This window comes from Atractosteus spatula, chromosome 5 (assembly GCF_055471065.1).
Source record: "Atractosteus spatula isolate fAtrSpa1 chromosome 5, fAtrSpa1.hap1, whole genome shotgun sequence".
Lineage (NCBI taxonomy): Eukaryota > Metazoa > Chordata > Actinopteri > Semionotiformes > Lepisosteidae > Atractosteus > Atractosteus spatula.
The window spans coordinates 32066147-32079724 of record NC_142710.1 but is presented as its reverse complement, the minus strand read 5'-3'; the positions used below and the strand labels follow the sequence as shown (position 1 = coordinate 32079724).

The 13578-nt window shown below is 36.7% G+C and overlaps 1 protein-coding gene across 1 annotated transcript in view; it reads left to right on the top strand.

The window, feature by feature from the left end:
• Nucleotides 1-13345, top strand: part of ret (ret proto-oncogene receptor tyrosine kinase) — a 44631-nt gene extending 31286 nt beyond the window's left edge. Inside the window, exons 12-20 of the mRNA XM_088916503.1 lie at nucleotides 1222-1369; nucleotides 2686-2793; nucleotides 3303-3517; nucleotides 4116-4238; nucleotides 4834-4904; nucleotides 5691-5828; nucleotides 7053-7152; nucleotides 9841-9988; nucleotides 12565-13345. Coding sequence (XP_088772629.1) covers nucleotides 1222-1369; nucleotides 2686-2793; nucleotides 3303-3517; nucleotides 4116-4238; nucleotides 4834-4904; nucleotides 5691-5828; nucleotides 7053-7152; nucleotides 9841-9988; nucleotides 12565-12722 — 1209 coding nt within the window. The 3' untranslated portion in view covers nucleotides 12723-13345. The remainder of the gene's footprint in view (nucleotides 1-1221; nucleotides 1370-2685; nucleotides 2794-3302; nucleotides 3518-4115; nucleotides 4239-4833; nucleotides 4905-5690; nucleotides 5829-7052; nucleotides 7153-9840; nucleotides 9989-12564) is intronic.
• Nucleotides 13346-13578: the final 233 nt, after the last annotated feature.

Genomic DNA, 13578 nt, shown 5'->3' with positions numbered 1-13578 from the left:
TTGAGATGATGAAAGTGCATCACAGAGGAGATTGCTACGAAAAAGAACTAAAGAGATAGTGCGCTTTTATTTACAGTGTGAGGCAAAATAATAAAAACCCCAGACCTCAATAACATTAAACAAAAAACTAAGCTGCTCTTTGAGCATCTACAGTAAGTAGACTTCTTCATGACCCCTTCTAAAAACTCAGTTGAGAAGGCTGCTTAACAGCTCCAAATGCTACATATCTCTTCAAGGCTGGCTGTAAAGAGAGTAGTGGTGGCACAGTTCAGAGAAAAAGTCAATACGTAGAAGATGAAATAGTGATTGGATTAGTTCCAGAGGGGCTCACAGAAAAGGAGGGTAGGAGCAGTCCTTGGAGAAGAAAAGATTAAACCAACAGTAGGCTTGTGAGTAGGTGGGGTGGCAAAAGACAGAAATCGAAGCAGGAGCGATTGCAAATAGAAAGGTGGATATTGAAGTCACGAAGCAAGATTGCTGGAATGGACAAAAAGATGAGGGAGGAAAGGAAAAGTCCAATTCATCAAAAAAAGTTAGTGAGAGGACCAAGAGAGCAGTAGAGAGCAATGAAAGTAGAAACATGCAATATTTGGAATCAATAAACAGTCAGCCTAGAGCTTCTGACCTGAAAGTAACTAAACCTCACAAATGTGTTAGGTGCCTGGTGAGCCACCCTTGAGATTCAGAGCTGCCAATTATAATTGATTGCCCAAATTTAAGGATATTCATGAATTTTGTAATCAATATATTTTAATTGCCATACAGTACATTGTTTCAGTGTTGTACAGTATGTAAGCATGCAAGTATGCAAGACTGTTGTCACGGATGTCGGAAAGGACAAACCGCAGAATGGCCCTATGCGTAGCGGCGAGACGGGGGTTAGCCCGGGCTCAGCTGTTCAGGAAATGCCGTATAGAAACCTATGCCCTCAGGTAGCGGACGTGGGGAGACCTGGTGCTAGGTGGGTCTCAGGACATCCGAGCGTCAATGCTGAGTGAAGGCAAATGAAAGACCCAGAAATATATAGCCCCAGAGAGTGAGAAACACTGGAAGGACAGCAAAGCACCAGAAACAAGAGACAGGACAGAGAAGGAGCGCCCTCTGGCTGCAGAGGGCGTGACAACTGTCACTTTGGAAAGGTTAATCTCCATTGTCTCTGTCTCACAAGGTTTGTGTAAAATATATTTAAACAATATGTGATGATCTAATATATATTCACAGGAGGATCCAAAATGGGAATTCCCACGAAAGAATCTGGTGCTGGGCAAAACCCTTGGAGAAGGGGAGTTTGGAAAGGTTGTCAAGGCAACAGCATTCCGGCTAAAAGGGAAGACAGGCTATACTACAGTCGCAGTGAAGATGCTGAAAGGTAGGTTTCTGGGTAGTGATATACACATCCTAGATATACTCAAACACATTCTGCATCACTTCTCTGAATAACACAAAGGTTATCATTAGCCAGTTACATTTTATGCATGCAGTGTTTACGTTTATTTTAAAGGGGCAAATAAATGCAGGTAATATTTTTTTTAAATTCATTGAAATCCCATTAATTGCTTAATGACATTACAAAAATGAAACTTATTAGATATTGTGAAGCCATTTTTCAGACAGGTTCCTAAAGTTTGGCATTCTGGTGTAGTGCTTTAATTATGCCCAGAAACAAAAAAGTAACTCAAAGTTTTAGGAGGAATTTAAAACAATTCATAATTTATCATTTTAAGTACAGTGATGGCCAATGAGAATGGTTTACTCTTTCTTTAAATTAAGTACTGTACATCATCTTGTACTACTGTACATCATCTTAATTTATCATTTTAAGCCCTCCCTCTGAAGGCAAAGGGAAATGATCTACTTTTATAAATACTGTACATAAATACTACTGTGCATGATATACTGTAGTTTATTTTTATTATACATATATTTTCAATTATATAGATAGCAACTGAAATGTAGTGTTTTTGTAGCTGACAAAAAATAAACTTTCATTTTTAACTTCTCAACCTTTCCTCTAATACCAATTTCATTTAATTTACAATACCTCCTGTTTCCTATGTTACTGGTTGTGTCACATTTCAATGTCATTTTCTTTTACGTTAATAATGTCTTGATTTTCTAATATATTTGGAAGGCATGAAAGTAAAGTAAAATGAATTAAATGTGTGACAGAAGTTTTATTTTAATTTCTATTAATGTTTAATGAGATAATTTGGGATAACTATCATAAATCTCAATTTGCAGTGTATTAAAATATCTAAACTCTGGAATGAGCAATGGGTATTTATCTGCCTTAAATGCTAAACTTTCCAAATTGAGTGCAAAGCGAAAAACACACTGTTCATAACATTTCAGGAACAGATGATATAGCAGCTGGTTTACTGCCTTTGGCGGTCTTATATCAATGACATTTTCTTTAATTGGTTGTCTGCTAAGCTCAGGATACCATATTTCCAAGCTGTTTCTCAAATATATGGGTCACCATAAATGAATAGCATTTTCAATCTTACCAGACACTGACCTCACCTAGGCACTGCAGTGGTGGATACAGTGGGTCCCCTCCTATGTGTAAAACACTTTGGGAGCCTTTGGGATGAAAAAACACTACATAAATGCAAGAAATAATTATTATTAACTTGAATGCATGTAGGTATTTAAGACATTTTCTTTTTTTTAACTCCTAAACAGAAAATGCCTCCCACAGTGAGCTGCGAGACCTCTTGTCTGAATTCACTTTGCTGAAGCAGGTTAACCACCCTCATGTCATCAAACTCTATGGAGCCTGCAGTCAAGACGGTAAGGTCCCAGCCTCTCTGTACTGGAAGAGCTATACTGAAGTCTTTTCTCCTTCAAATGAAATTACATAATGTGAACCACTAGAGGAATCTTATTTTTTAGTCAATACCTCAGCGGGACTTATTTCTGTATTATTCCACTCATATGACTTGTATTCAACAGGCTCTGTAAATAATATAGTATGTTCACATTAGAAAATTTTTCTGAAGTTTAATTAGCAGAAATCAGCTAAAAAATGGAGTATGCATACATAATTATCAAAGACATTTTTGTGTCCTTATCAGCACCAGAATAAAATAGGCATCTCTATCAGGTGATATAATTTTGTTAAATGGCTTCCACTCTGGGTAACTACTGCTCAACATATTTGGCATTGTTGGTGTGTTAGAATATGGTGTGAGTGAATGAATATCAATCCAGTTTATAGTGTAGCAAAAAATGCATTGTACAGTATACAGCATTCCTGTTACTTTTAACAGGTGGTTACATTTGAATTTTTCTCCCCCCAGGTCCCCTGTATTTGATAGTGGAATATGCTAAATATGGATCGCTGAGAAATTTCCTGAGAGAGAGTCGCAAGGTCGGGCCCAGCTACATGGGCAGTGATGCCAACCGGAACTCAAGCTACCTTGAAAACCCTGATGAGAGGGCACTGACTATGGGCGACCTCATCTCCTTTGCCTGGCAGATCTCCAGGGGAATGCAGTACCTGGCTGAAATGAAAGTATGGCTTTGAGCTACTGAAGTTTCATAGAACAGGGCACTCATGTCTTGTAGTTGCAGACTTACTGAAATACAGAATACATTCATCACAGACAGATTTAATGTTAAAAGTTGCATTTGAAGAATGGTTTGGCACTCATAAGCATAAATGTCTGCTATATGGCTAAACATCTTCAAGTTAGGTTGTTGATTACACTAGCAACATTGAGTGATGTAAAACATCTGTGTTAATATAACTTTAATTGCAAGATATAAGAAAACTACAACAGAATAAAGGGCTAGTTCTTCTAGACCAGGGTGTCCAGTCCTAGTCCAGGAGAGCCAGTGTGTCTGCAGGTTTTTAATCCACCTCAACTCTTAACAGTCTACATTTAGCCAATTATTGGCTTAATTGAACCAATTTAATAGCTTCCCATCAGGACCTTGATAGGATATTCCTATTCTAGACTTTCCAATGGTCCTAGGTTCCTAGGACATTAAAGTTTTCAGTACCCATTTGTTTTATGACTTGTATGACTTGAAGATGTGAAAAAATAATTGGGGTGGCTGTGTTTCCTTCCTTGAATTTAACTTTTTACCATTTGTTTTGTCTTTAAAAGCTTGTTCATCGTGACTTAGCTGCACGAAATGTCTTGGTAGCAGAAGGGCGTAAAATGAAGATCTCAGATTTTGGATTGTCACGGGATGTTTATGAGGAGGACTCCTATGTAAAGAGAAGCAAGGTAACACTACCTTATTTCTCTCAAACACTTCTTTCAGCCACAGCTATAGCTATATTTTCCATATAACACATCAGGTGCTTCACTGTACACCCCCACACGCATATATACAGATATAACAGCTGATTATTCTAAAGCACCATTCTCAGTTGATGGTGAGTAGGAGTAAATACTGCAGATGTCTTATTAGAAGCTCTAAAAAGTCAGTTCTCCTTGTTTTAAGATAAGTTAAGAACATTAATGGGACAGTGGAGAAGACGTTTTAAAAATATACTGTAGGATAGCAGTTTTTAAAAATATAGGAATATTACATATTTGTGTGTTACACAAATATATAGCTAGTGACAATGTCTTACTGTATTTTGAATTAAACATATGGAAATAAATATGTTTATTTTTAACAGGAAGGTTTTTAACAGGAAAATAGCATAAAAAAGAACTGACCGATATGCCCCAAAGAAGACAAATTAACCACTTCAAAAAGCCCTGTTATAGTAGTATCAAGTATAGTATTCGGGTCAAAAACTTTATTACTTAACAAAATTACATTTTTATTCCATTTAGTTAAGTTTAATTTGTAATCTTATGCTCTCTTCAGGGTCGAATTCCAGTGAAATGGATGGCAATTGAGTCCCTGTTTGATCATATTTACACAACGCAAAGTGATGTGTAAGTACTCTACCCATGTACAAAGTTCTGAAATGACTTAAAGTCCCATTTGACCACTGTGTTGTGCTGTTTATTAACAAAGGATTGACTTATAGAGAATGTAGTATGCTACATGGAATCTGATTTACATGTTGAATATATTAGAAAATTATTAGATTTACAAAGACTTACCGTAGACTAAAATAATGTCTTAAAGTAACCTTTTTACATTGTAATAAACTGATGCATACTACTGCATTGCAGTATTGGAGAAAATGTCATCTACAAAGTCACCCACGTACCCATTCTATTTTGTTTTGCATTTAATCCTGTTTGTTGATTAATAATAAGCAATGTGGGCAATAATAATAACAACAATGGGTAAATTCGTTGGACTTGCAAACTCTTACCATAAGACCATTCTTATTGAATAAAGTAATAAAAATAATAATTGCTTACACTTATATAGCGCTTTTATGGACACTCCAATCAAAGCGCTTTACAGGTAATGGGGACTCCCCTCCACCACCACCAATGTGCAGCCCCACCTGGATGATGCGACGGCAGCCATAGTGCGCCAGTACGCTCACCGCACATCAGCTATCAGTGGGGAGGAGAGCAGAGTAATGAAGCCAATTCATAGATGAGGATTATTAGGATGCCACGATTGGTAAGGGCCAATGGGATATTTTGGCCAGGTCGCCAGGGTTACACCGGCTAAACCGGTTACATTCCGTAACTCCGGTGTTACAGAATAAAGCTGAACAGACTAATGTCCTCTCAATGGCGTCATCTTTTATTTTGCAGATGGTCGTTCGGTGTTCTGCTGTGGGAGATTGTGACCTTGGGAGGAAATCCATACCCTGGAATTGCCCCAGAGCGTCTCTTCAACCTCCTTAAGACAGGCTACAGGATGGAGAAGCCCGAGAACTGCAGTGAAGAAATGTGTGTTTTCTCTCACAGAATGCTAATGATGTGGTGCCTTTTGCTATTTCTCTTTCTGGAGATTTTGCTCACGAAGGCAGCTTTCATAGCAATTATAAAGACTAAGACATAAAGAATATGGGGAAATGTAATGGAAAAATTTGCAAGCGTTGGATATTTTCTATTACAAAGGGTATCTTAGCACCGTGTATCACTAATCTGCTCTCAGTGCACACTTCATATAAACTAATATTAAGAAGTCTTTCTTCAGAAGCCTTTTTCTTTTAGATCAAGAATATGCATATGGTATAAGCTAATCCATTTGGTTGCCTCCGGGTCTTTTTATAACCTATTTTGTTATGTGTTAGGAAATGAGTTAAATCCATAGTCTTTGATAAAGTAGAGTTATTTTTGCGGGCTGTAGTCCTGAAAACATTATTAAGGCAATCAAGTTTTATTATGGCTTAGAATGGTGTTAAATTGATTCAATAAGGTCTTTGAGATTGGTATTGCACAAGAGGACCTTAACATGCTAAAGGAAATAACCTGTAGCTTCCTAAGCATTGCCTTGGGCCTGATTATAACATACACTGTAGGTGTATCAAAAATCTTTTGTTTTGTTTACATATCATTCATTGCAGCCTTGGAGGAAGCATGGAATATTTGCACTTTTTTCTGAGAATGGTTAAAAGAATAGCATTTTTTTATTTGCATCTTCTCATTTAAGTTGTTTAGCAGTCCAACACTAGTCTTGTTTGTGGAAGTATGTTGTTCTGTGTGGGTGGCACAGTGGTGCAGTGGTTAGCATTGCTGTCTCTGACATACTGGTAGGTGAAATGGCTCCTGGAAAAATAAACCCTAGTATGAATTTGTGCATGTCTATGTTTGTCTCTGTGTGCCCTGCAATGAACTGGCGTCCCATCTAGGTTGTATCCTTCGTTATGTCTGTTGCTTGCCCGGATAGACTCCAGCTCCACATGACCCTACAGTACATTGAATATAGTGGTTAGAAAATGGAGGGATAAATTGCTTTATGTCATATAATTGTACTTTCTTTGCTGGTTAACTTTCTCTTCGAAATCATTAATTGTAATTTATTTTCCATCAAAATAAAAAGAAAAGTATAGAGGGTCCTGTTGAAGGCCCAAAGTACTAAAGCAATAGTGTTTAAATAGTTTCAAAGTCGCACATTGTTTTTCATTCTGACCTGAAAACTCCTAACTAGCCGTTTCTGTATTCCCACAGGTATAATCTGATGCTCCGCTGTTGGAAACAAGAGTCAGACAAGAGGCCAACATTTTCAGAAATCAGTAAAGAGCTTGAAAAGATGATGGTGAAGAGCAGAGTAAGAGCCTAGCATACACTTTCAGGGGGCAGAATTGTTTCATAGCCGCCTTTATAGTACTAAACTGAGTTATTGTGATAATATACAAAAAGTATTACTCTGAATAAAAAATTGGTAACAAAATTCAGATCAGAATACAAGTTCTTAGACTTACACAAATTTCACATTTGTTTAGACAAACTATACACATTCTGAAGTCAGTAATAAAGCACAAGTAGTGGACAAAAAACTAAAACACCAATGTAAAGTAATTAATTGGGTGTTGGGCCACCAAGTGTGGCTTGTATTTACTGTGGCCATTAGTTTGCCAATGACTGGAGTTTTGAAAAAGGGATGTACCAACATTCTTCAGCAACAAAGTCAGTCAACTGTTTGTTGAAGCTGGTCATTCCAGAATATCCCGTAAATGCTCAAATAGATTTAGATCCATATGACTGAGAAGGCCATGACATATAGATAACATCAATGTCATACTCATCAAACTACTGGGCAACCACACATTTTCTTTGGATGCTGGCTTTGTTGTCCTAAAAAGACACCCCTCCAGGCAAGAAGGAAATGCTGAACATCAATGATCAGAACAATTCCAAAGATTTTACACTCAACATTCAGATAGCCAAAAATTAATAATAAGTAGATGTGGTGCAGAACGGGGGTAGAGATGATCACTCATTAACCATTAAACACTATTTAGGATTTACCTTACGTTCTAAAGAAATTAGTATACCCAAACCATGTCAGTAAGTGTGCTCTTATGGAACCACAAGAGCCCTTCATTTTTTAAACCAAGCACTAAGGGCAGTAGAGATTGTTAGGTTGATGCTACACATACACGTTTCCATTTGACAAGACCATGGTGAAAGATGATTTCTGTAACCACATAATATTACTCCACTCTTTGGTAGACCATTGCCTGCACTCTTTGTACCACTAGACTGAAAAACATGCCTTGCCAGATTGCAGTTTGTGCACTACAACCCCACTAGAGTATCACGCTGTGTATAGCTCCTGGCAGTTTTTGATTAAACTGGTTGTTCACGCCTAGGTTGAAAACTGCAGTTTTTCTTTGAATTTTCATACTGACATAACCTTAGATATCAGTGCTTATGAAACATCAGCAAGTTGAGCTGTCATGGTCACTACAGATCCTGCCAAAAGGGTCTCCGCAATCACCCCTCTTTCAAAGTCTCGAAGATCTCCTCTTGCAGCCATGGTAGCCTTAATTTTTAGGCAAATACATCTGCCTAGCATTTTTATACTACCCTAAGCATGACGGAGTGTTATTTACTTAATTAACACAAGTCTTACCTGTGTGGAAGCCCTTACTTTTAAAATACTTAATGTCCCTCATTTACCCATTTGGTTACATTTTTGTGCACTATCTGTATCTGTAGGAATTTCCAATAATGCATAAAATATCTGTGTTTTTAATATTAATTGGCTCATGCCTTGATCCTGTTTTAGTTATAATCTACCTGAGGCATTAGTTATTAAATATATTGCTGCTTTTGTGGTCATGTAAATCAATGTTACTCTTTTTGTGTGTTTTTTTTTAAATAATGAAGGAGTGCTCTTATTCTAGTTGAAAAGGATTTTTGTTGAGTTATAAATTTGTATAATTTCAGACCATTTGGAGCTTTTGTCATACACTGTTCTATCAGTTTTGGGGGAGTATGAAGGAGATAAGAGTGGGATAAACCAACAGAACCAGCAGAAGAGTGAATTGAGCACTATTGGTGTTTAAAGAATGGGAGATGAATCTGAATGGAGTCAGATGGTTCTATCTTTCTAGCATCAAAATCGATTCCTGGGAAAGACTGTCCTTTTTGCAATTCCTTGCTTGATCCTGTGAATTAGAGGCCATACATTAAGGCAACAAGCAGTTTACTTGAAACCATCTCAAACAATTTTACAGTTTTCTTTGCTACTGCAAATGTTCAGAGGTACTGTTCTTAGAAGAGCATCTCTGTCCAGGTTACCAGAAAAAAAATATTTTAAGTATTTCCTTAAAAAGGATATTCCCTTTATGAGAGCTTGAAAACCTAAAGCAATTTATTCAATTATGAGTGTTTCCGGTGTAGAAAAATCATATCTCTGCTCAAAACAAGGAGAAGATTTTGGCTTGATAAGTGTAAAAATATGGATCATACTGGCATTTGAAGGTGAATAGCTAAATAATTTGCCGTGTAAATCTGTTATTTATTGAGCACATATAAATTAATTATTATATCTTGTGGGGATTTAAGGGCTGAAATGTTATTGTGTATTACTGTTATATCTTAAGTGCATTGTAGTTCAGCAAGAAGAAACAGGAAGAGTTCAGAATAACATTGTTCCATAATAGTTCAGGTGGGTAGCTGCGTCAGAATGTGTAGGCTGCAAAGGAACAAGTAATAGGTTTATTCCATGCTGAAAAAAAGAAGAAAGAAAACACAAAGTTTCGGCCATGGAGCCTCACACCTGAAGAAGGCTCCATGGCCGAAACGTTGTGTTTTCTTTCTTCTTTTTTTCAGCATGGATTAAACCTATTACTTGTTCCATTGTTCCATAATAGCCCTGTAGGACCTCTCAGCAATGTTGAGGGAATGAGAAGTATGAACTTCAGATTTGATTCATTCCAATAATATACAGCCCTTGTTATCTCAGCCATGTTGCTTATGCTGTTCTTTTCCCTTCTGCCTGTGGCAGGATTACCTTGACTTGGCTGCCTCCACCCCCGCAGACTCCCTGCTGTATGACGACGGTCTTTCTGAAGAGGACACCCCTCTTGTGGACTGTAATAATGCTCCCCTCCCTCGCACACTCCCCTCCACATGGATTGAGAACAAGCTCTATGGTAGAATTTCACATGCATTTACTAGATTCTAAAACTCAGTTTAAAAGTTACTTTTTTCTGCCATGATTGGCTTTTTTGTAGTCTGTCTGTGACTATTGGTCAAGCTTTCTGGAAATCTATGACAGAAAATGTCCAACAAACTGAGCGCAAGTGTTAGATTTCCTTTTGGCAGATCTGGACCTGCTTCAGAAGTAAACTAGGTGAGGAATTTTCATATTGGATTTACTTTTTATGATGGCTATCCGAAGAGTCGCCACCCAAGGTGGGCTCTCTCTGGAATGTCATTTTGAACATACTTTAGATTTATTACTGGGTGGACAGCAGATATGTTTCCTTTTGCTTGAGTCCACAAATAGAGCTAAAATGTACTATTACTTGTTAATTGAGAATTTTTATTTGTTACTCTTGCAACAATTAGTACAACAAAAAAGCTTTATGTTGGCTTTTCAGGTAATACTGTAAATATGAAAGCACTGAAAATGTTTTTCATTCAATATAATAGAAGTAAATAAAAACAGCATGCAGTGTAAACTAATGTAATACTGTAATTCGAAAAGTGCTCTCTTAGCCATTTTGAGTCGCCTGTTGAGTGAGACTAGTTTACATTTGCATCAGGTCCTCTCAGTTGAGATCTGTGATATAATCACACTCTGTAAATAGGTGAAGGCTAATCAACTGTTCCAATTGTCTGCAATTTGTACTGTGCGCAAGACAGAAATGTAGAAATTCTAATTTAATATGCAGAAGTGCTGATGGGGAAAACAATAAGGCTTTCAAATTGGGCTCCAGCTTTGGTGACATTTTAGACTGGTCCAATAGAAGACACATGTAACAAGGTACAGTACACGCATAGCTAAAATGTTTTAAAACACTGTAAAAATGTTCCACCAGAAATTATATATCATTCTATAATTTGATTGATTATCTTCCTGGACAGGAAAATAATCCTGGAACATTTTATGCTTAAGAAATAATTGATCATTTCATGACTTGTTGTTTTCTATGTAGTAGTACCACACAGATTATGGCTATGGACAAATCAATGCCTGTTTAAAATCCACAGCAATGAATGGAAGTGGAGACATTAACTTATACTGTATGTACAGTTTTCACATCAGCAGTATTATGTGCATGGCATACTTTGTGCATTTGTCTTTATCATTGTGCTTTCTCATAGTGGCTGTGTGGTATTTGCTATGGCACAAAGTAGTCTTTTCTTCATTTTCATTTAACTATATTCCTACAATTAAATATTGAATATTTAATTCACTTGCATTTGCCTTGCTTCGCAATCATCAATCTAATCATTTTTTAACCTATGTTTGCTTTACTTATCCTTGACTAAGGTGTTTCTTGTTGAATTCATACAGTAAAACCCTTTGTGAGACATGCAGAGTCCTTTGGTTTAAAACTAGGAAAATGTTTCATAATCTCTCATTGTTTTTTTGTTAATCATAAGATCATGATACAAAATTAATTCTTAATAAAGAAAAAAAGAAACTTGTATTGATCTTATCTAATATGCATTCTTATCCAGTACTTTTTAAACAGTATATTTAATTCAAACTGCATTTTTATTGTATATTATATTATTTGGGTTGGCATGGTGAGCAATGGTTGCTGCCACAGAGCACTGGGGCCTTGGGTTCAATTCCAGACCCGGTGTTCTCTCTGCATGGTGTTGATGTTCTCTTTGTATTTGCATGGTTGCTCCAGTTTACTCCCACAGTCCAAAGACATATTGGCAGGTTAATTGGCTTGTGGGAAAATTGGCCCGGGTGTCAGTCTGTACGTGTCTGTGTCTGTGTGTGCCCTGTGATGGACTGGTGTCCCATCCAGGGTGTACCCTGCCTCGCGCCTGTTGATTGCCGGGATAGGCTCCGGCTCCCCCTAACAATCTTGAATTGGATGAAGCCATTAGAAAAGGATGGATGGATTAAATTGTTTTTCTTGACTTCTAGAAAATGTTTTTTTTAGTTTAATTGTCCAAGTCTATCTGACCTTAACAAATAACAACCGTTCCTGTATTTTGAAATATCCAACAGCTTTTGTTTCTCATCAGAATTCTACCTTTCTTTTTTCTCTAGGCTTGCTGTAATCTTTTGCTTGTTCATTGTTTACATACAGTAGCTACAAAATATTTGCACTAAGTAAATGTTTTCTTAAAAATGAAATCTAATGAAGTTCACCATTAAGCTGGTACACCAGCTTCTACTACATTAAATTCAAATCTGTGTCTGTGTTTATTTGGTGGCCAAGGTTTTTCTGATACACAGGCACTGGAACATTCCTTTTACTTCACAGCTCATTTCTTGTTGATAGTTTGCCTATTGTTACTCATTTAGAAAGACTATAAACAAAAGCAAAACAAATGTATAAACCAGAATAGGTCATAGAAAGTGAGTCTCGTTGTAGTTAGATACGTAATATTACAAAGCAAATAATATACTGCTGTTTCAGAGTCACCTTTTATTTATGAGGTTCACCAAAGCCAAGGTTTCTTTGAGAGTCTTACTGTCTGCACTCTAACATTTTGATTCATCAGTGCAGAAAAAATTATCTGTTTTCATTTTTAGGCATGTCTTACCCGAACTGGCCAGAGAAGAGCCCCGTACTGCTCACCAGACTTGATGGCACTAACCCTGTCTTTACAAGATATGCAAATGATAGTGTTTATGCAAACTGGATGGTTTCGCCTTCAACGGCAAAATTTATGGACAAGTTTGATAGCTAAAACAGAGTAAACCATCTCAAAAGTATGTATATGTGTATATTTATATATAGCTCTATATACTATGTGATGCTGAAGTCTGTCCCTTTTTATTTCTGTAGCTTTAAGCGTGGGTATACCAAGTTAATCCACTGAAATCGGAGGGTTCAAGGAGGCTATTCATTGCAAAATTGCTATCATTTCATGGGACATGCTTCATGCAGCTGTTTGGTATGTTATTCATTACCTTGAGGTCACATTATATCATTGCATGACTATTTAAAAGTGGTATGTCAATGTTACAGTGTCTTTTGATTGCTGTGGTGATAGCCCCCCGTTATTACTGTTACTGATTAGCTACCATACGTAGCTCATTCATGCGTATTTTATAGAAATAAAAAGGGACTACTTTATAATCACCTGGTGTATACATATGAGTGTGAATGGACAGAGGATGGATGGATTCTCGAAATAGCTCAGCCAACATGGATTCTGGATGGCAAAATCTACCAATGTAAATTAATTCAAACAAAAAGCTTATTTAAATGGTACTTTTATGTGAAAATTGATGCAAGGTTTCAGGATACAAATTGTGTTATTGTATTTATGAAGATAATCAGTCAAGCTATTAAAAAAAATTGTTTCTATCTTGTAGTTTTGTTCATTCAGACATTAGAATAGTAACACTTGTTTCAAATACATATTGTACATAATGAATACTGTATATAGTATATACTGTATAACACTGGTGTTTTATTTATTTTCCCTTAGAAAAATACTTTTTCTTTAAGTACTTTCTGGTAGTAATTTACATTACAGTATGTTACTATTAAAGGACATGAAGCCAAATGTGTATTCAGAATTACGTATTAGCCTTTAT